General features: G+C 45.9%; 1 protein-coding gene across 2 annotated transcripts in view; it reads left to right on the top strand.

Annotated features, from left to right (window-relative positions):
* Nucleotides 1-10,987: 10,987 nt before the first annotated feature.
* The window catches only part of LOC106601141 (3',5'-cyclic-AMP phosphodiesterase 4C), a 29,881-nt gene continuing 14,060 nt past the window's right edge, over nucleotides 10,988-26,808 (top strand). The window contains exons 1-5 of one of the 2 annotated variants that reach the window (XM_045715116.2): nucleotides 10,988-11,204; nucleotides 11,793-11,829; nucleotides 12,012-12,082; nucleotides 13,363-13,412; nucleotides 13,833-13,945. In XM_045715116.2, coding sequence (XP_045571072.2) covers nucleotides 11,041-11,204; nucleotides 11,793-11,829; nucleotides 12,012-12,082; nucleotides 13,363-13,412; nucleotides 13,833-13,945 — 435 coding nt within the window. In that variant the 5' untranslated portion in view covers nucleotides 10,988-11,040. Of the gene's footprint in view, nucleotides 11,205-11,792; nucleotides 11,830-12,011; nucleotides 12,083-13,362; nucleotides 13,413-13,832; nucleotides 13,946-20,435; nucleotides 22,148-26,808 lie in introns of those variants that run through there. The other variant, XM_045715117.2, reaches the window with a different exon arrangement.

Here is a 26,808-nt window from a genome sequence, read left to right as displayed (position 1 = left end):
CTGTCTCCTTCATCCCCTTCTCATTACAGATAACCAGAAATATGATGTCTATCTACATGAATGTAGCGCACAGCTGAACTCTATTAAAAGGTCATCCATCAATCGCAGCAAGGAGAAATCTGGACAGTATGATGATAGTGAAAGAGGTGTGGTTGTATGGCAGACAAGGTAGACGGAGGAGAAAGAGGAAGAGGGAGCTTGAGGGATAGGATGGTGGTAGAGAAGGAGTCAAATGTTAAAGAGAGATTGTGGAAACAGATGTAGAAGTTTTACCAAGAACACAGATAAAGGAAATGGTAGATTCACCAGCTGCGGCATATAAACCACCGGCAGTTTCTTCAAAGCCAAAATATACAGCAAGCCCTAAAAACTATATTTGCATCTTCTTTCAGACAGGAAGACGATGCCAAAATAACACTTGAGGAATTCAGACTTTTAGAGCTTCTTAACCTTGTCCAACAGAGGTGAGGGATTGGTCCTGACCATGGACAGGTGTAGGGACAACATTATTATTGGTTGAAGTAGGACACCTGCTGCTCAAAACAACAAGCTCTGATGTTGGTCCAATTTAGGAAACATTTGAAGTCTAAAATGAGTTGTTGTTTTTTTTTCTAAAAAGGGAGAAAAACCTTAAAAGATTGAAAATACACTAATTAAAACAGTGATAAGAATGACAGACACGTGAGGCCCACTTACCACACCAGCCAATCCCCACCTCTCCTCTCTCTCTCTTTCTCTCTCCTCTCTCTCACTCTCTCTCTCTCTCCTCTCTCCCTCTCTCTCTCTCCTCTCTCCTCTCTCTCTCAACCTGTGAGAGGGCAGTGTGAGTGGCTCCCAGGCAGTTTAAAGGGACATTAATCCACCAGATTATCCAGTGTTACCTTCTCTGATGACTAGTTTACCTCGATCAAGGATAATCACTGTGTTCTCACTATTGTTCTGCTATTACTGGTTTAGTTATGACTATTTGTAAAATGATATTGTTTGGCTATACCTGTTTAATTAATATAGGTCTACTGTACTGCTAAGCAATACCAACATCTTGATGTAAGGAAGAGATGTTTATACACTTTTGACTTGTTCCGCAATTTGTATTCCTCTAAGAGCAAATAGAGAGCGGAACCATCAATATCATCCTCCTACAGCTTCTTATCCGGTGCTTCTTATTATGTCACATTATATCAGTAATTATCTGTAATATCAGCTTAGCACCCTAGAATCCATCTTCATGGTATGAAATATGTTTAACTATACGATTGCTAAGATTGCCGTATTAGTGTACATCTCACTTTTAAATTGGCTTTGTTGTGACGGCATTGTACACACACACATATACCCAACACACACACATACATGCACAAAAACACACGGTCCAACACTGATCAGCAACACAGAAAGACTGCAGTGCTGCTGATGTACATTTATTATTCAATTCAATGGTTGCAGGTTCAAATGTGCTTTATAGTTGCTTCACACCATAGTCATTATATTGGCACAACTGATGTCATGGGGCTGGTTGAGTGTACATGCATATTCATCATCCATTGACGAATGAACGTAGGTGAGTCATTTATACATGCAGTAGCTGCCTGTTTTCACAGATGGTTTCTAACATTGGTTACTCCAACACACTCACAGTTCAGAAAGGATTCACACCCCTTGACTTTTTCCACATTTTGTTGTGTTACAAATTGGAATTAAAATTGATTTTTGTCATCAATCTACACAAAATACTCTAATGTCAAAGTGGAAGAAAAAATGAAAAAAAGAATGATAAAAGAATGAAAAATAAAACACTAATATGTCTTGATTAAGATAAGTATTCAACCCCCTGAGTCAATACATGTTAGAAACACTTTTGGCAGCGATTACAACTGTGAGTCTTTTTGGGTAAGTCACTAAGAGCTGGATTGTACTTTTTTTGGTATAATTTTGCAAGCTTTGTCAAGTTGTTTGTTGATCATTGCTAAACAGCAATTTTCAAGTCTTGCCATAGATTATCAAGCAGATTTTAGTCTGAACTGTAACTTGGCCACTCAGGAACATTCACAGTCTTCTTAGTAAGTAACTCCAGTGTAGATCTGGCCTTGTGATTTAGGTTCTTGTACTGCTGAAAGATCAATTAGTCTCCCAGTGTCTGTTGGAAAGCAGACTGAAACAGGTTTTCCTATAGAATTTTGCCTGTGCTTAGCTGTATTACATTTATTTTTATCCAACAAAACTCCCTTGCTGGTGACAAGCATACCCATAACATGATGCAGCCACCACCATACTTGAAAATATTAAGAGTGGTACTCAGTGAAGTGTTGTGTTGGAGTTGCCCCAAACTTAACACTTTGTATTAAGGACAAAAAATGCATTTCTTTTCCAATTTTTTGCAGTATTACTTAAGTGCCTTGTTGCAAACAGGATGCATGTTTTGGAATATTTGTTATTCTGTACAGGCTTCTTTCTTTTCACTTTTAGTATTGTGGAGTAACTACAATGTTGTTGATCCATCCTCAGTTTTCTCATATCACAACCATTAAACTCTGTAAATGTTTGGGGTAAAGAGATGGGGTAGTCATAAAAAAAATGTTAACCACAATTATTGAACACAGAATGAGTCCATGCAACATAATATGTGACTTGTTAAGCACATTTGTACTCCTGAACTTATTTAGGCTTGCCATAACAAAATGGTTGAATACTTATTGACTCTAGACATTTCAGCTTTTCATTTTCTATTCAGTTGTCCCCGCCCCCAAAAAAATTCCACTGACATTATGGGATATTGTGTGTAGTGACATAAAATGTAAATTCAGGCTGTAACACAACACAATGTGGAAAAAGTAAAGCGGTGTTAATACTTCGAAGGCGCTGTAACAGTTGAGACATCGTCTACCATTACAAGAGGAACAGTCAACATAATTGATGATGCGATGGTCATTTCATTAGACTGTGACAAAGTTTTGTGAAAAGGAAGCATATTTCACAGCGACGTGCAGACAAGGACCTAGACAGGCTGGAGTTTAGGCATGGTAGAGTTAACGATGGAGGATAAACAGAAAAATGACTGTCGATTTATTCTCTACCTAGACAAAGTTCCTCAGAGAGTTGGAGTAACTGATGTAGTGATGCTAATGCGGTGGGATTGGTGGCTTGGGGGAGAATACAGATGTTCTGGACAAACCACACGGGACCAGAGACACAACTAAACAGAAGGAGGAACAGCATGGGGCTGGGAGCGGTGTGCTTGTGTAATACAGTGTTTTGGGATCCGTTCAATTTACAACCACTGGATTTGTACAATGCATTATACATTCTGAGTGCTGTCAGGTGCTTTAAGTACTATTGTAATTATATGAAATGCTTTAGCTGGGTTGGATTGAACTTGCCTGGTGCCATGGAACTAATAGAATAGTCGCAAAGGCTGCATACCCCGCCCATCTGGCACTTCAGGCTGGCTAAAGCAAACGCTTAAAGTATTTGAAAGATTTAGAATAGTATTTGAATCCATCATTCCTTCACACTGAAATGAGCCTGTGGCTTCACACTACATTTGATGGAGGATACTGAATATCCACTAGAGCGCATCTCTGGATTGAATGAAAGACACCACTATCCACCGGGGGTCAGTCGGCCGAGTGATTGTCTGTGGAATCAATTGTAGCTACTACAGTATGTCATCCTTAAGGTGAGTTCCTGCCTGCTGCCCTGCTAAAACTCTACATGGCTCCAGTACATGGCTCTGAGTCAGGCCCCTCTGGATGGTGTCGCTGATCCTGTGGGCAGGATTATGGCTCTGTAATCCTCTGGCTGTTATCTGACCGACCGCATGCAGCACAGTGGACGGCGGAACTCTCTCCCTCTGTTCTCTCTCTCTCTCTGTCTCAGATGGAGCCGGCCGGCCGGTCAGGGCATCGCTGGGATGACCAGCTGACCAGCCTGTCACTCTGTAGAGAGAATCCCCTCTATCTTCCTCTTTAACTACTCTCTTTAGCTCCCTCTTTCTCTCTTGTCCTCTCTCTCTTTCTCTCTCTCTTTCTCTCTCTCTATCCCTCTTTTTATCTCCCCCTCTCCTCTACCTCCGATCCCCCTGCTTGCATTGCGGTGTCCCTCTGCCCTGTATGAGGCTGGGACTGCCAGATGCCCTCCCTGATCCAAGGGTGGCGCAGCGCCAGGCTCCAGCCAGGCCAGCACTCTCCTCTCCTCAGAGGGCTCAGAGCTCAGGCAGTTGTGCAGGGCAGCTGTGTAAGTGTTGGCCTTTAAAACACAGCCAGAGCAGGCAGGTCTGTGTCATGGCACCGTGAACTGGCGTGAAACAGAGGGCATGCTGGGGCAGGTAGAAGTGGTGAGAGGAGAGGGTGTGTTGTTGTTGGCTTGGCCATCTCATTTGAAATGTGCTTTGAGTTGAGTCGGTGATGGGCGTTCTAGCCTGATATGAACACATGCCCCTGCTCTGCTGCAACAAAGAGTGATAGCTGCTCTGTAATAAAAGCCCTATTACCCTGCCTCATCAGTTGCTGATTCAACATTCAGTTCGGGATTCAACCGTAGCAATAAATACAGTTGTGTTTGTACGATGGGGCCTTAAAAGTAGCCCCTCCCTTCCTTTCCCCTCACTCCCTCCCTCCACTCTCCCCCCACGCATGTAGCAATCAGGCAGGTGCTAAATGCCTGGGTGAGGCAATGCACAGAGAGAGATTGACATAGCACGTGGAAATTAGCATCTGTGCTTGGCAGAAAAGGAAGCGGAGGCAGGAAATCACTCTCATCCCCCATTCAGGCTGAGGGTAGGCCTGGGCAGCGGGGGGAGGAGGCACGAGGGAGGGATGGAGGGATGGAGGGGTTGAGGAAGGTTAATCATTAACTTGTGGAGAGAGAGGATAAGAATGAGAGGGATCGATTTTGGAAAGTGACTTTAATAAATGAAGGCTCCAGCTCTCCTCCATCCGTTCCTAGAGAGAGAGAGAGAGAGAGAGAGAGAGAGAGAGAGAGAGAGAGAGAGAGAGAGAGAGAGAGAGAGAGAGAGAGAGAGAGAGAGAGAGAGAGAGAGAGAGAGAGAGAGAGAGAGAGAGAGAGAGAGAGAGAGAGAGAGAGAGAGAGAGAGAGAGAGAGAGAGAGAGAGAGAGAGAGAGAGAGAGAGAGAGAGAGAGAGAGAGAGAGAGCTCCTAGTGTGTTGTTAATATATAATCAATGGGAGGGGGGGGGTTCATTGGAAGGAGTGAGAATGTAAATCTTTCTTGTCCCTTAAAGACTCTCAGGTTTAATTAAACTAATCCGCACATTGACTCAGGCTTCAAAGCCTTTCAACGCTGCGTTATTAATGGAATATAATCAAATTCTCTCTCTTTGTTATAGAAATGTGTTGCATAGAGAGGAGGGTTAGGAGTATGGCTGCAGAGCAGGGAAAATGGTTTAGATACTCATAGTGTTAAGGAGCAGCATATACTGCAACATTCATTGCAAGAAAAGCCTAGATAGAACATCATCTTGATTTAGCAATTCAATAAGACAAGCCGCTTACAGCACCTGCCAGTACAAAGGTCCCTACTCAGCCATTATACCATTGAGCTGAGCATTTTATAGTATTTGCTCAAGCGATGAAGGTGGTTTATAGGTTTCCCATGGCAATGAAAACATATCCAATAGTCATGCAATTTGAACTGGCAGTAACTGCCATCTTGTTGCTGTGTCCATTACTGTGCTTGTGTCTAGTGTGAGATGTGTTGACGCTATGCTACGTCTCCTAGCCACTGGAATAAGTAGAAAAACACGGGTGAGCTACATGATAAACTGCTGTTTTAATTAGCCAGCTCCTCTTTCACTCTCTCTCCTCATTGAGCTGTGAGGGTTGTTATCTTACAAAGGAAGGAGTCGCCCAGCTGGCACACATCCCTTTTCCTGTGAGACCTCTGATCATCATGTCATTGTCCACAGTCCTCCTCTCCAGGGGTTCTGTTATCACATAATGAAAGAGAAGTAGCTGTCCACAGTCATCCCATCTTGGAATCAAGTTCAAGTTTTATTGTCACATGCACAAGTACAGTGAAATGCTTAACTTGCATGCTCTACCCAACAGGGCAGTAATCCAATATCAAAATAGTGTAACTAATAAAACATTTTTTTAAATACATGTACAGTACCAGTCAAACGTTTGGACACATCTACTCAGTCAAGGGTTTTTCTTTATTTTTGCTATTTTGTAAATTGTAGAGCAATAGTGAAGACATAAAAACTATGAAATAACACATATGGAATCATATAGTAACCAAAAAAGTGTTAGGAACAAATCAAAATATGATTGAGATTTGAGATTCTTCAAAGTAGCCATCCTTTGCCTTGATGACAGCTTTGCACACTCTTGGCATTATCTCAACCAGCTTCATGAGGTAGTCACCTGGAATGCATTTCAATTAACAGGTGTGCCTTGTTAAAAGTTCATTTGTGGAATTTCTTTCCTTCTTAATGTGTTTGAGCCAATCAGTTGTGTTGCGACAAGGTAGGGGTGCTATACAGAAGATAGCCCTATTTGGTAAAAGACCAAATCCATATTAACAGCTCAAATAAGCAAAGAGAAATGACAGTACATCATTACTTAAAGACATGAAGGTCAGTCAATACATACAATTGTGGAGTAGCAAAAACCATCAAGCGCTATGATGAAACTAGCTCTCATGTGGACCGCCACAGGAAAGGAAGACCCGGAGGTACCTCTACTGCTGAGGATAAATTCAGTAGAGTTACCAGCCTCAGATTGCAGCCCAAATAAATGCTTCACAGAGTTCAAGTAAGAGACACATCTCAACATCAACTGTTCAGAGGAGACTGCGTGAATCACGCCTTCATGGTCGAATTGCTGCAAAGAAACCACTACTAAAGGACACCAATAATAACAAGAGACTTGCTTGGGCCAAGAAAGACGAGCAATGGACATTAGACTGGAAATTTGTCTGATGAGTCCAAATTTGAGATTTTTCGTTCCAACCGCCGTGTCTTTGTGAGACGAGTAAGTGAATGGATGATCTCCACATGTGTGGTTCCCACCATGAAGCATGGAGGAGGAGTGATGGTGTGGGGGTGCTTTGCTGGTGACACTGTGGGGGAATCATTTAGAATTCAAGGCACAGTTAACCAGCATGGCTACCACAGCATTCTGCAGCAATACACCATCCCATCTGGTTTGCGCTTAGGGGGACTATCATTTGATTTTCAACAGGACAATGACCCAAAACACACCTCCAGGCTGTGTAAGGGCTATTTGACCAAGAAGGAGAGTGATGGAGTTCTGCATCAGATGACCTGGCCTCCACAATCACCTGACCTCGACCCAATTGAGATGGTTTGGGATGAGTTGGACCGCAGAGTGAAGGAAAAGCAGCCAACAAGTGCTCAGCATATATGGGAACTCCTTCAAGACTGTTGGAAAAGCATTCCAGATGAAGCTGGTTGAGAGAATGCCAAGAGTGTGCAAAGCTGTCATCAAGGCAAAGGGTGGCTACTTTAAAGAATCTAAAATCTAAAACATATTTTAATTTGTTAAACACTTTTTTGTTTACTACATGATTCCATATGTGTTATTTCATAATTCTGATGTCTTCACTATTATTCTACAATGTAGAAAAAAATTTAAATAAAGAAAAATCCTTGAATGAGTAGGTATGTCCAAACTGTGAAATGTTGTGTCCAGTTTTATTACTTAATAATTGATAATATGATTATTGACTTTTTACAAGCATCGACCCCGTGCAGCTTTTAATTGCATTCATCACAATGAGTAGGAATCCTTCAGCAGTCAGAGATGTCAGATCAGAGCAATGTTCCCATAGCCCATGTTTCATAAAGGACTGTTCGTGAGTGACTTAAGAGGGCTATGCTCAGGCGGGTCCCTTGTGCCCCACAAACAAATGGGAGCTGAGCTCCCCTCTACCATCCTGCTGGTGCCTTCTTCTTTTTCCTTCATTATTCTGAGTCACTGGAAGAGAGACAAATGACAGAGATAGAGGCAGAAAAGGAAAGGAAGGGTCTTGAAAAACAGCAGACAGTGACAGTGTGGGAGGAGAGAGAGAGGGAGAGGGAGAGGGAGAGAGAGAGCAGGGGGAAATGGGTGGTTGACAAGGCATCTCATCTCTATAGTGTTCTACTCTGTGGATAGTCTTTGTGCCGCTATCTGCCTTGTCTAGTCAGCCTAGTGGTATGTAGAATTCATGCACCGTTACCTCTGCTGCTGCTGCTGCAAAAACAAAGAAACGGATGACACAAGATTCACATTAGCATATAAAACAAACACATACACACAAACTCACTGTTGTACACATGCACATACACAAGCGTTCCTGCATACATGCAGATAAACTCTTCTCTTGTCTCTCTTCTTTTTGTCAGAAACAACACACACACACTCTGATGTGTATGCAGATACAGTACATTTTAAAATGATTTTCTTGGAGTAGGGGTGTGTTTGTGTAGTAGCTCTGTTCTTGGTCAGTAGGCCTATGTCTTTCTGTGGACTGCAAAGGTCAAGAAGCTTGGCTGTTGGCTTGGCTGTTGATGTTTAAAAAGAATGTTTTGGAAACAAATCATGCATGCTCTTGTAAACATTTCCACAGGCCATGAGTCACTCCTCCTTCTCTTCTCCTCTGCCATTCCCTCCTTTTTCTCCTCGACTCCTTTCTCCATCCTCATCCACTTTGTCTCTCTCTCTCTCTCTCTCTCTCTCTCTCTCGATACTGCCGGTGGTCTGTTGCTGCTAGAGAAACTGTGAGCAGTGAGATAAGGAGAGAGAAAGAGAGCACACGCTTGAAGCAGGGGGAGGTGAAGAAAGTAAAGGAGAAAAAACAGGCAGAGAAAGCGAAGAAAAGAAGAGAGAAAGATTAGGAAACGGAGCAGCGGACCGGCCAGCGTCGGTATGTCCTCCAGGTGGTGTGGGTGTGAGTGAGACATCGGGCAGACGCCCGGGCAGAGTGGCAGCCACAGTGTCCCTGAGGGGCCTGGTCGTGGAGGACAAGGACAGCGTGGCAGGAGGAGGACACACAGGATAAGTATATGGACTCAGACAGAGCGATAGGGAGTGAGAGCTGAGCTAGTGAAATATCAGAAGCCCTCTCCTGAGAGTGGCCCTGTTCAGATAGCTGATAGCTGAGAGAGAGGCTGTGGGTTACAGCTGCACCGCCGCCCTTCAGTGACAGAATAAACAAAAACAAACCTACACAGGAAGAACAAACTGCTGAGAAACAGGGAACAAAGTGGTGTGGAGGTGAACACAGGAAGTGAGCCAACGCAGCAGTAATACAAGGCTTCAGGATCAAAGCTTGAAGACTTCAACTGAACGTGGACTCTGACGATTGGGACCAGGAATTAAACTATAGGATTAGGGTCTGTTATCAAAGGCTTTCTGACTGGCAGGATTTTGTGCTGGTGTGTGCAGGAGAACTCTCTTTGTCTGGGATGTGAGCTGTGCTACTGAACCGTGGAACAAGGCGGGGGGGGGGGGGGGGGAGCGTAGGAGGGAGAGTGACTGACAGACCGATTGGAAGGTTGAAGTGTTGGCAGTGGCAGACAAAGTTTGATAGACAGAGTTTTTTCTGGAGGGACAGAGAGAGAGAGAAGAAGAGGGAGGGAGGGATGGTGGTTTCTTCCGTCAGTCCTCTCCGTCGTGCCCAGAGCTTCCAGAGATGAGTCAGAGGAAACTAACACGACAGATGAATCTGTGGGAGACCCCCGAGGGGTTGACCACGCCCAGCCTGACCCCCACCTCTCCCTATGTCACCTCCGCTAACTCACCTGTGTCCCCTGATCACGACCACACTCGGGGACACGGGAATTCCGTGTTTTTCCGCCGTATGAAGCTCAACCGCAGTATAGAGCGCAGACGGGCGTCTCACTCCCACCTTCCTCTCAGGTATTCATGGTGTTCAAGTAGCCATGCACAGTTAATAGGCCCTGTGATGTGTGTGTGTGTGTGTGTGTGTGTGTGTGTGTGTGTGTGTGTGTGTGTGTGTGTGTGTGTGTGCTTGCGCATGTGTGTGGCTTCACAATGTCTCCCTCCATGATGTGCTTTTCATTTTTGATGAAGCTGTAGAAACATTCATGGTTCAAAAAAGAGAAATCCCCTCTAAACCTAAGAAGTATGTTTCTGTGTACACTTTGGCTAAACTCTCACTAAGCTTCAGTTTGACTGGATCCCTTTGAGATTATTCCTAATCTTGTGTTTGGGGTCATGTGGTTGTCTGTAAGGCTAGATTGCTATGGTGCTCTTGTGTATATATGCAGATCAGATGTCCTGGGCTGAACTGTTGTTTATACATGTCTGTCTCTCCTTCAGAACCTCATTTATTTTATTTTATTTTTTGGTGGGGTGGATCAGCTTTCATATCGCAGATAAATTGTAGCTTCCATCAAAGTAATTGTCTGCATCATTTCCAATCCTCCATATATATTGTTTTAAATATCTCAATATCAATTCATTTCTGGGTAACAATAAGTAACTTAGTGAGATTGTTTTAAATTAAAATGGTCAAAATGATTAAAAAAATAGCTCCTTTAGCAAAGAGCAATTTCTCAAGAAAGAATTTTGCTAGGACTGTCTGTCCGGGAGTGGTCTGAGTGGGGAGGGGAATACTAGGTGTTATTGGCAGAGAGGTTTGGAACTCTCTTTCTTATTGGTCTGTTACCTAATTTACCGTCTGGTGATGTCACCAGGCAGGCCAAAACTTCTTCCTACCTATGGTTGCAAAATTCCGGGAACATTCAATAAATTCACTGGTTTTCCCAAAATCGCGGTTGGAGCTTTCACGGAATCAGGAGAGAATCAGCAGGGAATCCAGACTCCTCACACAGGCAATTTCAGGCTCTCTTTTTAAACAGCTCTTACACTAAAAGGGCATTATCATCGTTTTTACAAATTCACAGATTTATTCCAACCTCTTAGTGTGTAAATATATATAAAACACAGGAAAATGCCTTTAATGAAGCATTGATCCAGACAACTTTCCTGTCTCTCTCACTTTGTCTTTCAGTTTTGACTCAGAGAATGGTCCGTCGCCCGGCCGCAGCCCCATGGATTCGCAGGCGAGTCCTGTGCTGGGGCTGCACCCCTCCTTTACCACAGAGGGGTGCAGGAGTCGCGGGGAGCGCAGGGAGTCCTTCCTGTACCGATCAGACTCTGACTATGACATGTCCCCCAAGACCATGTCACGCAACTCCTCCATCAACAGTGAGGGGTGAGTATCAAACCTGGGCGGGGTTTGAACTTATAAGACTATTCCATTGGTTCCATTGCGCCAGGCAAACTCAATCAAGCCCAGCTAAAGTATTGTGCTATTTAAACCCTGGTTTGGTGAGTATGTACCCCCTTACATTCTCCACTTCCTGTGTTCATCACATGCCATCAAAACCACCTTGGCTAATCCACATGGTTAAATCCACTCTGAGTTGAAAGTAGCCTCACTGACACTCCAGATTTCTGCAACACTATACATTACTCACTATACAATCACAGTCAACCGACTTGGCATTTATGATTATTATGATTATGGCAGTATTATGCTAATGTAAAAATCTTTTTCGCTTCACAGCGGTGTAATTTGTCTTGGTCTGCTTCCATTTCAGAAAGATGCTTTTTGGTCAGAACCAAAAATATTTTGTTTAGATTCAGATAGTGCTATGGATACCATTGGTTCACATATATATCCGGTATCTGTTAATGTAAACTGTCATAGAGGTTACACTTCAGCGATAACTCTCCATCTATCCTGCTGACTTTACTGTCATCTCCTTCCTTTGTTCATTTTCTATCTCTCTTTCTACAGGCATGCAGAAGATCTCATAGTCACCCCTTTTGCTCAGGTAAGCACCAGCTCTGCAGTTTGTTGATGAACTAGCGTACACTTCACCCTGCCAGCCTAAAGATAGAACATGCAGTAAAGAACTTGAAAGGGGCTAAAATGAGTATGTAGTGAATTTGTCTCGCTCCGCTCTCTGCCCCTCTCCCCACCGCCCCCACCACCCACCGTCCGTCCATCCCCCAGGTGTTGGCCAGTCTACGAACTGTAAGAAGCAACTTCACCATCCTCGCCAATGTCACGACACCCACTAACAAGTCAGTAGCATTCTGTCAGCCACGTTACCCTTTCAACCCCTCTTAATGTGGTCACATCTCTCTTCTCTATCGAAGCATGAATGATATCTTCCCACTGTGTCTATATTGTAACTGTGCAGTCCTTAGTTTCACTGGAATATGAAGAGTTTATTTCCAAAACACTATATCAACCAATTTTTCACATTTGTGTTTTTCTCATCAGGAATGATTAATTGTGGGTACCTTCATGTGTGTGTAAAATATTACTGTTCTCAGATGTTTTTAGTTATTTGTTACATTTCACTGTGTAAAACCTAACAATACTCCTTGTTTCTCTGAGAATGAGGTGGATATATAGCATTTTGCAAAAAAATACATTATTATTTGTCTCTGAAATGAAACGATCAAGTAATAGATTTAAACAAATACATGTCTGTCATTGAACAATCAAATGCCATGATTAGATAGTGAAAAAACACCAATCTGTTTCATAATTTCGTTAAACAATAACAGTTAATTTACCAACATTTCTGAAAATGGATATTGAGCGTTTTTGATTGAAACTCTTCATATGTAGTTTTAGTAAATATCACATTTCTTCCTTCTATTTTGTCAGAACTGTGTCATATCAGTAGGCTATAATGTGGCAATACTCTCATCACATTGTGTCTTTATCGTATTCTGCTGAGATCATCATGTCCCCAATGGAAGTCCCTGACTGACTGACTGACTACCTGAAAGACTGCCTGACTGGCTGACTACCTGACTGACTGACTGACTGACTACTCACAAGGATAGAAGTGGTCAATAATGCTAAATATATCATCCTTTGTAATGCAAGGAACAGGCAGAACATGAGTTGGCAGGCTTTTTAGCAGTACGTCAATATGAGCAGTAACAATGCACCGTGGAATTATCTAGAGCCATAATTAGTGAGCATGATGCTCTCAGCTCCAAACAGAATCCTCCCTCACTAGACTGCAAGTTGAACCTCCATGTAGAGAAAGAGACAGCTGAGAGCTGAGAGAGCCTCGCTTAAAAGGAGGCATTGTTTTTAATATTATTGGCTACAACAATATTTCAAAGGACTGCGATGCAGATCTATGCAAATAGTTTATGATTCCTCACGAATTTTATTGTCCATAATACAGATGAGGTTAAATATGTTTGTTTATCTATTCCCTGTGTTATGTTGTTACGCTACACTATGCATGCCCTATACAACTGTAATGTTCTTAGAGTCCACTAGAGAGCACTCTTTATCATTTCCTCTGATGATGTAATCATCTATTTGTCCACAGGAGGTCACCAGTGACAAGCCAACCCACTGTTCCTCAGGCAACACTCTCTGGTAGGTTTCCTGCTAAAATGACCTGTAGTCGCTACTGATTGGGAACACTCTCCAACACAACTCACAGTGTTTTGGTAGTGTGCACTCAAGCTTCCAAAAATGCACAGATATTAATAGGAGAATTTGCAGCACCATGGCCTGTGGCTTTCTCAATAACGGATACCAATAGGCTGCATTTAATTCTGCAGATGATTTGAATAAATAAGTGTCAATCTGGAGTCTCAACTGAACAATTCTAAGAAATTACAAATGTAGCAATTTGGCTGATACAGTTCAAGAGAACAGATGCAGAGAATATGACCGTTACACAGACCATTATATTATGATACACTATATTATATCAATGCTGAGATCATACCGGTTATAATAATACATACAGCACATTAATGCCACCCTCTTCTCTCCTGTGTATGTGTGTAGATGAGACGTACCAGCAGATGGCCAGGGAGACTCTGGCTGAGTTAGACTGGTGTCTGGACCAGCTGGAGACCATCCAGACCCACCGCAGCGTCGGTGACATGGCCTCCAACAAGGTACTACCACTTTTACCAGTACCATTACCCTTCACCATCACTACCACTAGCCCGCACCACCACTACCACTACCACTACCTGTACCCTACACAACCGCTACCACTACCCTACACAATCACTACCACCACCACTACCATTACCACTACCACTACCCTGCACAACCACTACCACTACCCAACACCAACACTACCACCACCACTACTACTACTACTACCACTAGCCCGCACCACCACTACTCTACACTACCACTACCACTACCACCACCACTACTACTACCACTACCACTAGTCCGCACCACCACTACCACAACCTTACACTACCACGACCACCACCACTACCACTACCACTACCACTAGCCCGCACCACCACCACCACTAACTTACACTACCACTACCACCACCATTACTTCTACCACTACCACTACCCTACACCACCACTACCACTACTACTACCACTAGCCCGTACTACCACCACCACTAACACTCCCACTACCCTACACCACCACTACCCAACACCACCACTACCACAACTACTACCACTAGCCAGCACCACCACTAACACTAACACACCACCACTACCACTAGCCCAAACCACCACTACCACCATCCTACACCACCACAATCACTAGCCCAAACCACCACTACCACTACCCTACACTACCACTACCACCACCACTACCACTACCCTACACCACCACTACTACTACCACCACCACTACCACTACCCTACACCACCACTACAACAACCCTACACTACCACTACCCTACACCACCACTACCACTAGCCTGCACCACCACTACCACTACCCTACATTACCACTACCACGACCACTGCCCGACACCACCACGACCACTACCCTACACCAACACTACCACTACCCTACACCAACACTACCACTACCCTACACCACCACTATGTCTACCCACACCACCACTATCAATACACTACACCACCTCTACCACTACCACTACAACTACCCTACCCTACACTACCACCACCACTACCCTACACCACCACTACACTACACCACCACTACCACTACCCTACACTACGCTACACCACCACTACCCTACACCACCACTTCCCTACACTACCACTACCCTACCACTACCACCCCCACTACCACTAAAATACACTACCACCACCACTAACACTACACCACCACTATGTCTACCCACACTGCCACTACCACTACCCTACACCACCACGATCACTACCCTACACTACCACCACCACGACCACTACCCTACACCACCACTATGTCTACCCACACCACCACTATCACTACCCTACACCACCTCTACCACTACCACTACCTTACACTACCACCACCACGACCACTACCCTACACTACCCTACACCACCACTACCACTACCCTACACCTCCACTAACACCACCACTACCACTACCCTACACCACCTCTATGACTACCCACACTGCCACTATCACTATTCTTCACCACCACTACTACTAACACCACCAATATGTCTACACCACCACAACTATCCTACACCACCACAACTACACCCACCACTACCCTACACCACCACTACCACTACCCTACACCACAACTACCACCACCTCTACCACTACCCTACACAACAACTACCACCACCACTACCACTACCCTACACCACCACTATGTCAACCCACACCGCCACTGTCACTACACCACCACCACTAACACCACCCTACACCACCAATATGTCTACCCGTAACTACCCCTACCACTAACCTACACCACCACTACCACTACCCTACCCTACACTACCACTACCACCACCACTACCACTACCCTACACTACCACCACCACTACCACTACCCTTCACTACCACTACCCTACACCACCACTATGTCAACCCACACCGCCGCTATCGAAACCCTACACCACCTCTACCACTACCACTACAACTACCCTACACTACCACCACCACTACCACTACCACTACTCTACACTACCACTACCACTACCCTACACCACCACTATGACAACCCACACCGCCACTATCACTACTCTGCACCACCACTACCACTACCACTACAACTACCCTACCCTACACCACCACTACCCTACACCACCACTACACTACACCACCACTACCACTACCCGTAACTACACTACCAATACCACTACCCGTAACTACCACTACCACTTCCCTACACTACCAATACAACTACCCGTAACTACCACTACCACTTCCCTACACTACCAAAACCACTACCCGTAACTACCCCTACCACTACCACTACCACTACACTACACCACCACCACCACTACCACTTTTTTACACCACAATTACCACTACCCTACACTACCAATACCAATACCCTACACCACCAATATGTCTGCCCACACCACCACTACCACTACCCTATACCACCACAACTACCACCACCACTACCACTACCTTACACCACAACTACAACCACCACTACCCTACACCACAACTACTATCACCACTACCACCACCCTACACCACAACTACCACCACCACTACCACTACCCTACACTACAACTACTACCACCACTACCACTACCCTACATCACAACTACCACCACCACTACCCTACACCACCACTACCACTACTCTACACCACAACTACCACTACCACTACCCTACACCTCCACCACCACTACTCCATCACGGCCACTACCCTACACCACCACCACCACTACCCTACATCACCACCACCACCACTACCCTACATCACCACCACCACCACTACCCTACATCACCACCACCACCACTACCCTAGAATACCAATACCACTCCCCTTAACAAACACTACCACTACCCTACACCACCACTATGTCAACCCACACCGCCACTGTCACTTCCCTACACCACCACTACCACTACCCTACACCACCAATATGTCTTCCCACACCGCCATTACCACTACCCTACACCACCACAACTACCACCACCACTACCACTACCCTACACCACCACTACCCTACACCACCACCACCACTACCCTACACTACACGACCACCACCACTACCACTACCATTACCCTACCACTACCACCCCCACTACAACTACCATACACTACCACCACCACTAACACTACCCTACACCATCACTATGTCTACCCACACTACCACTACCACTACCCTACACCACCACTACCACTACCATACACTACCACCACCACTACCCTACACTACCACTACCACTACCCTACACTACCACTCTCCTACCACAACCACCCCCACTACCCATCACTACCACTACCACTGCCCTACCACTACCCTACCACTACCACCATTACTACCCTACACCACCACCACTACCCTACCTACACCACCACTACCAATACCCTATACCACCACTATATCTATCCACAACGCCACTATCACCACCCTACACCACCTCTACCACTACCCTACACCACCACTACCCTACACCACCACTATGTCAACCCACACCGCCACTGTCACTACACTACACCACCACTACCACTACCCTACACACCAATATGTCTTCCCACACCGCCACTACCACTACCCTACACCACCACAACTACCACCACCACTACCACTACCCTACACCACAACCACCACTACCATTACCCTACACCACAACCACCACCACCACCACCACTACCACTACCACTACCCTACCCCTACACCACCACTATGTCACCCCACACCACCACTGTCACTACCCTACACCACCACTACCCTACACCACCACAACCACCACCACCACCACTATCGCTACCACTACCCTACACCACCACTACCACTACCCTACACCACCACAACCACCACCACCACCACTATCGCTACCACTACCCTACACCACCACTACCACTACCCTACACCACAACTTCAACCACCACTACCACACCCTACACTACCAATACCACTCCCCTTAAGCACCACTACCACTACCCTACACTACCAATACTACTACCCATAACTACCCCTACCACTACCACAACCACTACCCTACACTACCACTCTACTACCACTACCACAACCACTACCCTACCACTACCACCAGTACTACCCTACACCACTACCCTACCTACACTACCCTACCTACTACCCTACCTACTACCTACCAATATGTCTTCCCACACCGCCACTACCACTACCCTACACCACCACAACTACCACCACCACTACCACTACCCTACACCACAACCACCACCACCACTACCATTACCCTACACCACAACCACCGCCACTACCACCACCACTACCACTACCCCTACCTCTACCCTACACCACCACTGTCAACCCACACCGCCACTGTCACTACCCTACACCACCACTACCACTACCCTACACCACCACTACCACTACCCACACCACCACTACCACTACCCTACACTACCTCTACCACTACCGCTACCACTACCCGACACCACAACTACAACCACCACTACCACTACCCTACATCACAACTACTACCACCACTACCACTACCCTACACTACCAATACCACTCCCCTTAACTACCACTACCACTACCCTACACTACCAATACTACCCGTAACTACCCCTACCACTACCCTACACCACCACTACCACTACTTTACTCCACCTCTACCACTACCACTACCTCTACCCTACACCACCACTATGTCAACCCACAACGCCACTGTCACTACCCTACACCACCACTACCTTACACCACCAATATGTCTACCCACACCACTACCGCTACTGCAACCCTACACCACCACTACGGCTACCACTACCCTACACCACAACTACAACCACCACTACCACTACCCTACACCACAACTACTACCACCACTACCACTACCCTACACCACAACTACCACCACCACTACCCTACACCACCATTACCACTATCCTACACCACAATTACCAGTACCACTACCCTACACCTCCACCACCACTACTCCACCACGACCACTACCCTACACCACCACCACCACTACCCTACACTACCAATACTACCCGTAACTACCCCTACCACTACCCTACACTACCAATACTACTACCCGTAACTACCACTACCACTACCACTACCACTTTTTTACACCACCACCATCACCACCACTACCCTACACCATCACTGCCACTACCACTACCCTACACCACCACTACCACTACCCTACACCATCACTGCCACTACCACTACCCTACACCACCACTACCACTACCCTAGACTACCACTGCCACTACCCTACACACACCACAACCCTACACTACACCTGTCCATGCCCCTCTCCTATACCCTCTACCACAACCTCAAAGTATTTGTGTTTCCTAGTCCAACTGTCCAACATAACTAAATATCAATACTATTATCAGTTTCCCATACTGTATGTTTCATTGATGTCTGAGAGGCTTGTTTGCATTTGGCGGAACTGAACTGTATGAATGTGGACTGTGGACTGGCCAAGCTAATGTAACAGAGGTGGTTCGGTCAGCCACACTCTCGTGATGAGTAACCTGGTCTGACATGTGATGACTTGGGTTAGCTCCCCAGGATAATGTCTAGCTTTTAGCTCAGTGGTCTATCACAGCCTTGTGACTCGCAGGAGCTGTTAGTCCCATTGATGTTTGGGATTTGTGTATTGTCCTTTTGAGGCCGAAGGGAATGTATGTGTGCATGTACACAGAATGTCTAAAAGATTTGTCAGATGCTCTATATTTACAAAGGTATGGGTGATATGTGTATACTGTATACTGCTGTTTAGAGTGTGTTTGTAGCGGATGTGTGTTTGTGCACATGAATGCGTGAGCTGCAGCGAGATGTTCCGCTTAAAACGAGAGAGAGAGAGAGAGAGAGAGAGAGAGAGAGAGAGAGAGAGAGAGAGAGAGAGAGAGAGAGAGGGTCCTGATGCTGATGTCTCTGCTGTAACCTTGGTTGCTATCGAACAACAGGGTCTGCCCTTCCCTTTTACTCATTGGCTCACCACTCTGACCACAAGGCTTGTGGTCTGGGCAGCGACCAATGAAAAAGAGGCAAGGTTCCTTCAACAGTGTTGTGTCTAAAAGAGACAGTGTGGTATTCTTGTTTTTCTTGTCACCCTGAGGGGAATGTAGCATGTTGCAACTGTTTCAGAACGCAAAAGATGCCTGTGTTTGAGAGACAGACAGAGGGCAAGAGAGAGAAAGATGGAGTGAGAGAGGGGGGAGTGTGTGTGTGTGTGTGTGTGTGTGTGTGTGTGTGTGTGTGTGTGTGTGTGTGTGTGTGTGTGTGTGTGTGTGTGTGTGTGTGTGTGTGTGTTTTTCTGTGTGTGTGTGTGTGTGTGTGTGTGTGTGTGTGTGTGTGTGTGTGTGTGTGTGTGTGTGTGTGTGTGTGTGTGTGTGTGTGTGTGTGTGTGTGCTCCTGGCTGACAGAGAAGCAGAGAGAATGCTGTGGTCTTTAAGAGCAGACAGGCGACATAAAGACACATACACACAAAACCACACCAACATGAACACACACATATGAACACCCTCCCTCGTACTCTCGCTCTTACACACTCTCTCTCTCACACACACACACACAATTTACGACAGGCGTACATGCTGTCTGCAGCACATGCGCATTCAGGCTGCACGCACACACACACACACACACAAGTGCACGCTGTCTGGCTGATTAGCTTGCAAGGGCTGTCTACAGCATCCAGCGAGACGGCGCTACAGGAGGCAGCAGGGCTTTGCTACGGCGGAGGAAAGAAAGAGGAAGGAAAAATAAGGGGAGCCTGAAGCTCTTGGATTAGTTTCAACCTCAGACATAATTTAACCAGCCCAGAGAGACACCATGGAGTGACTGGGATACTGCGGGGGAAGCTACTGGGAGGAGGACTGTGTACTGTGTGTGTGTTGGGATCATCGCTGAGGCACATACGAGGCAGATGCAGCAGGAGGACGACTGGGCCCGGCCACTGGATCCGGTGCGTTGTGGGGGAGGGGCACTTTGCAGAGTAGACGCAACGCAAGGAGACGAGGAGAGAGCCTGTTTTTCCCCACACCGAGAGCTCTGATGTGATTCTGTAGCCTGACCAACCATCTGCTAGCTACATTACAGGCCTGGCTCCCTATTTCTCTATCTCTGTCTCTCCTTCCTTCTCTTTCTCTCTCCATTGCCGTTCGTCTCCCTCTCTCTCTGTCACTCTCTGTCCTCTTCCTCTGTCCCATCGCTCAATACTACGGTCATCTTTCCCACCCTGTCGTCACCGTCTTTCCATCCCTCCAGCCTTCTAAGCTCCTCTGTCCTCTTTTATCTCCGTCTGTCTGTCTGTCTGTCTGTCTGTCTGTCTGTCTGTCTGTCTGTCTGTCTGTCTGTCTGTCTGTCTGTCTGTCTGTCTGTCTGTCTGTCTGTCTGTCTGTCTGTCTGTCTGTCTGTCTGTCTGTCTGTCTGTCTGTCTGTCTGTCTGTCTGTCTGACCTTCTATCTTTCATTACAACATCTTGGCTTTTCTCCCTTTCCTCTCCTCCTCCATTGCCTCTCTTTGCCCTTCAGACGGTCCCCCTCTCACTCTCCATCTTCTCCCATCCTATCCTCCCCCTCTCCCCACTCTGCTGTTTGATTTGGGTCAGTTCTGCTCACCAGCTGGGATGAGATGTAGTCTCTGGAGCTTGGGGATCCAGGGGGCTCCTGGCCTGCCGTTTGCGGGGCACCCTCATCTGTGGACCGTCCTCACACTGGGGCCCATATCTGGACGCACTGGGTGGGTGGCCTGCTTCCAGGAGAACTGAATGTAGGGACGGACTGTGAGCACCAGTGGACCCTGTCCCTCTCCCCCTTCACCCCTCGCCCCCCCCATCCTCGGCGGGGGGAAGCTGTCGCTCTGGAGTGTCCCGGCCTGGCCGGCTGCGGCCTACACGCTGCCCACACGCTGACGACGAATCCCTCCTCATGCTGCTGGGACACCTGCAGCGCCCCCACCCCCAGCCCGCTCCACTACCGGTCCTCCTGTCTGGGCAAGCGCCCCTCGCCCCCCGTCACCCTAAGCATGGGTGTGGTAGAGGCCATTGACCCCGCCTCGCCGTCCCCTTGCCCCTCGCCCGTGCCAGGCGGCTACCGGCTGCCCCACTCTTCCACCAGCTACAGCCAGCTGCAGGGGAGGGGAGGAGGGCCAGACCTGGAGCTGGACCTAGGTGCGGCTGCCGGTGGGGTTCTGGAAGGTTCTGGGACGGCAGCGGAGCGCAGGACACCTCTAGTAGACCTGTTCTGTGAGACCTGCTCGAGACCATGGCTCATTGGATGGTGGGACCAGGTAGGGTTAGAAGGGCTGGGAGGGGAAGGGAACTGGGCCAGACAGACAGGCTGCATCTTGGATAGCTGTTTTGATGAACTATTTTTCCACCCTTGCTGTTCTGTGCATTATATAGGCTGTTATCTGTCCATTCTACTTAGTAGGTGTGATTTTGTTAAGCCGTTGAAGTTTCATGTTGAAAAGAGAACCATGTCAGTTGTGTGGATTTTAGGGACCAGTTGTGTGGGTTTTAGTTGTGTGGATTTTAGGGACCAGTTGTGTGGGTTTTAGTTGTGTGGATTTTAGGGACCAGTTGTGGGGGTTTTAGTTGTGTGGATTTTAGGGACCAGTTGTGGGGGTTTTAGTTGTGTGGATTTTAGGGACCAGTTGTGTGGGTTTTAGTTGTGTGGATTTTAGGGACCAGTTGTGTGGGTTTTAGTTGTGTGGATTTTAGGGACCAGTTGTGGGGGTTTTAGTTGTGTGGATTTTAGGGACCAGTTGTGGGGGTTTTAGTTGTGTGGATTTTAGGGACCAGTTGTGGGGGTTTTAGTTGTGTGGATTTTAGGGACCAGTTGTGGGGGTTTTAGTTGTGTGGATTTTAGGGACCAGTTGTGGGGGTTTTAGTTGTGTAGATTTTAGGGACCAGTTGTGGGGGTTTTAGTTGTGTGGATTTTAGGGACCAGTTGTGTGGGTTTTAGTTGCGTGGATTTTAGGGACCAGTTGTGTGGATTTTAGGGACCAGTTGTGTGGGTTTTAGTTGTGTGGATTTTAGGGACCAGTTGTGGGGGTTTTAGTTGTGTGGATTTTAGGGATCAGTTGTGGGGGTTTTAGTTGTGTGGATTTTAGGGACCAGTTGTGTGGGTTTTAGTTGTGTGGATTTTAGGGACCAGTTGTGGGGGTTTTAGTTGTGTGGATTTTAGGGACCAGTTGAGTGGGTTTTAGTTGTGTGGATTGCAGGGACCAGTTGGGACAGAGAGGAGATGACCTAAAGATGTCTTAAAGCAGGCTATGTCCTTGTAGATGACAGGCATAACAGGGTGTATGTTGAGTGACTGTGTGTTTATATTTTCCCTCAGCAACTCTGTTTTCATATTCTATGCATTATTTATGCATGTGGGCACTGAAGGGGAAAAGGCATTGAGTTCTCAGAGTTTATTAACCCTAAACTCCCCCTGTAATGTGTCGTCATGCTGCCTGTGGTGCTGGGCGCACTAAACCTCAGCTGCAGTACACTTCAACCTGAAGATATAAACTCAAAACTGTTCACCTTAGAGACTCATTTCCTCCATTCAAACCACAGACAATATTCCCTTAAAATCGTACAGAAATTCCTATTAAGAAAATCTTTATTGTCCTATTGTTACAGCAGTTTAATAAACATACAGATGAATCCAGAACAGGTCAACAGGAATAGTCATACATCAATGCAGATACAATAAAAGGTGCATAAGGGAATCATTTGGAAGTGGTTGTGAGGCAAGGTATGAAATAGTTAAATATTTCTGCTGCAGATAGCCTGCTTTATCACAAGATGTCCATCTCCATCCTTGACACACACACACACACACACACACACACACACACACACACACACACACACACACACACACACACACACACACACACACACACACACACACACACTACACATACACATACACATACACATACACATACACACACACACACACACACACACACAGGTTCAGTGTTAGTGTCAGTGAAGGATATCTTAGCTGAAAACCTGTCACCACAGAAACGGACTGAGCATGTGACACACACACACACACACACACACACACACACACACACACACACACACACACACACACACACACACACACACACACACACACAGGTTTAGTGTCAGTGAAGGATATCTTAGCTCAATGCTGTGTGTGTCCATTGTCCATTGTTTTCCTGTGATCTTAGTCAATGTTAGAATAGTTTTGTATTTTTCTTTGAGAGGCTGAGACATGATAGGACTTACGGACATATTGTTAATGTTGCAGCGTGTAGTTCATAATATATGTCTCTATCAAACCATCTACTGACCCTGTTATTTTGACCGAGCTCTGTTGTCCATGGCAGTGACTGTGCCCTCTTGAACCATTGTCTTGTCTGTGCTTTACTGAGATACATACAACAACATCTTACCCAGCTAGCACATAACGTTCTCAGAACCGTATGTTTCTTAGAGCTTGGTGAGAGCGTGATTGTCTTATGGTTGTTTTGCATACTACCTACCCACAACTTTGTGGGAATGTTGCAGAACAGTTGCTTGGCTTTGGAACATTCTCAGCACAAAAATGACCTAAAAGTTCAAACATGGTTAGATTTAATAAAAATGTTGGTAATGTTGTAGGAACATTCTTCAACTGGTTTAACATGGGGAATATTCTCAAATAGTTCAGAGAACTTTAAGAAACAATATGGGAATTTCTGTACTTCAGTATAACGTTTCCTCATGGTTCTATTTAAAATCATATTCTCAGAACGGTTTGAGAATGTTAAGAAACAACGTTCTTCTGTGGGAATTACAGTACTTCAGCATAACGTTTTCTACAGGTTTCCTCATGGTTCAATTTAAAATCATGTTCGCAGAACATTAAGAACACTTTCCATAAAAAACGCAAGAAAACATTAGTAATGTTCAAAGAATGTTCTGCGAATGTTATTTAAAAATACATGCATTCCGTTCAAAGCATTAACAAAACTTTCTCTATCCTCTCTTGTTAAGTGTGTTCAGGTGTGTTGGCCGTGCCCAGTAATTGGCCACACCTGATCCTAATGAGTGCTTGTTTCCTTTGAAATGGGGTCTATTTGAATAGACTGAAATAGACCATCCTGGTGGCGCAGTGGACTTATTCAATGGCTAGAGAACATACACTACATGACCAAAAGTATGTGGACACCTGCTCGTCGAACATCTCATTCCAAAATAATGGGCATTAATATGGAGTTGGTTCCCTCTTTGCTGCTATAACAGCCTCCACTCTTGTCACTAGATGTTGGAGCATTGCTGTGAGGACCTGCTTCCATTCAGCCACAAAAGCATTTGTGAGGTCGGGCAGGCCTGGCTCGTAGTCGGCGTTCCAATTAATCCCAAAGGTGTTCGTTTGGGTTAAAGTCAGGGCTCTGTGCAGGCCAGTCAAGTTCTTCCATGCCGATCTCGACAAACCATTTCTGTATAGACCTCGCTTTGTGCACGGGGGCATTGTCATGCTGAAACAGGAAAGGGCCTTCCCCAAACTGTTGCCACAAAGTTGGAAGCACAGAATCATCTAGAATGTCATTGTATGCTGTAGTGTTAAGATTTCACAGAACTAAGGGGCCTAGCCCCAACCATGAAAAACAGCCCCAGACCATTATTCCTCCTCCACCAAACTTTACAGTTGGCACTATGCATTGGGGCAGGTAACGTTCTCCTGGCATCCGCCAAAACCAGATTCATCCGTCGGACTGCCAGATGGTGAAGCGTGATCAATCACTCCAGAGAACGTGTTTCCACTGCTCCAGAGTCCAATAATATTTACGCGCTTCAGCACTTGGCAGTCCCGTTCTGTGAGCTTGTGTTGCCTACCATTTTGCGGCTGAGCCGTTCTTGCTCCTAGACATTTCCACTTCACAATAACAGCACTTATAGTTGACCAGGGCAGCTCTGGTGTCACGTTGAAAGTCACTGAGCTCTTCAGCAAGGCCATTCTACTGTCAATGTTTGTCTATGGCGATTGCATGGCTGTGTGCTCGATTTTATATACCTGTCAGTAACAGATGTGGCTGAAATAGCCGAATTCACTAATTTGAAGGGATGTCCACATACTTTTGTATACATAGTGTAAGATCATAGGTTAGAAATTCACTGACACCGTGCCACAATAAAAAATAAACGTGTTTGAAACTCTTGTTTTGATACAAGATAGAATCCAACAACAGCCTTACCATTACCATTAGCAAAAAAAAAAAAGGCATATACAGTACTTTGATAAACAAAGTGAAATTGAATGGTTGGTTGGTTGTGAGAGCTGATTCACCATGATATCATCAAAGAGCTTTACTGTAAACTGCTATTGTAATGTGAAAAACAGGAAGTGCAGGAGAGCCTGCCTGTTACAATACATGTCACATTTCCCTGGGTATCCATATGTTAGTCAGTTATCAGGTTGATGATGCCCCTTTGCGTCTCTCACACCTTCACCCCGGCATCTTGTGTTCCATCAGTCAGGGGGCCATATGAGGAAGCACGGTAGCGTGGTGCGGCGTCTGTCTGTGTGTCCTGGCACTGGGGTTGTGTTGGTTGGCAGATTATGACTCAATATAGTAAAGAGATGGAGAGAGAGATGGAGAGAGATTGAGACTGCAGCATAACTGTGTCACTGGGTTTGACTGGCTAACTAGTCTACAGTACCTACCTGGTGCATTATCATGTCTGTCTGTCTGTCTGTCTGTCTGTCTGTCTGTCTGTCTGTCTGTCTGTCTGTCTGTCTGTCTGTCTGTCTGTCTGTCTGTCTGTCTGTCTGTCTGTCTGTCTGTCTGTCTGTCTGTCTGTCTGTCTGTCTGTCTGTCTGTCTGTCTGTCTGTCTGTCTGTCTGTCTGTTGTAGTGGCTTCTGACAGAGGGAAAGGGACCTGACTGTTCTAACCGTGTCGAACTGTCACTAATACCTGGTTGAACTGGAATAAG

The sequence above is a fragment of the Salmo salar genome, chromosome 03 (assembly GCF_965601325.2).
Source record: "Salmo salar chromosome 03, fSalSal1, whole genome shotgun sequence".
NCBI lineage: Eukaryota > Metazoa > Chordata > Actinopteri > Salmoniformes > Salmonidae > Salmo > Salmo salar.
The sequence above is the reverse complement of the archived record's forward strand: the minus strand, read 5'-3'. Positions and strand labels throughout refer to the sequence as shown.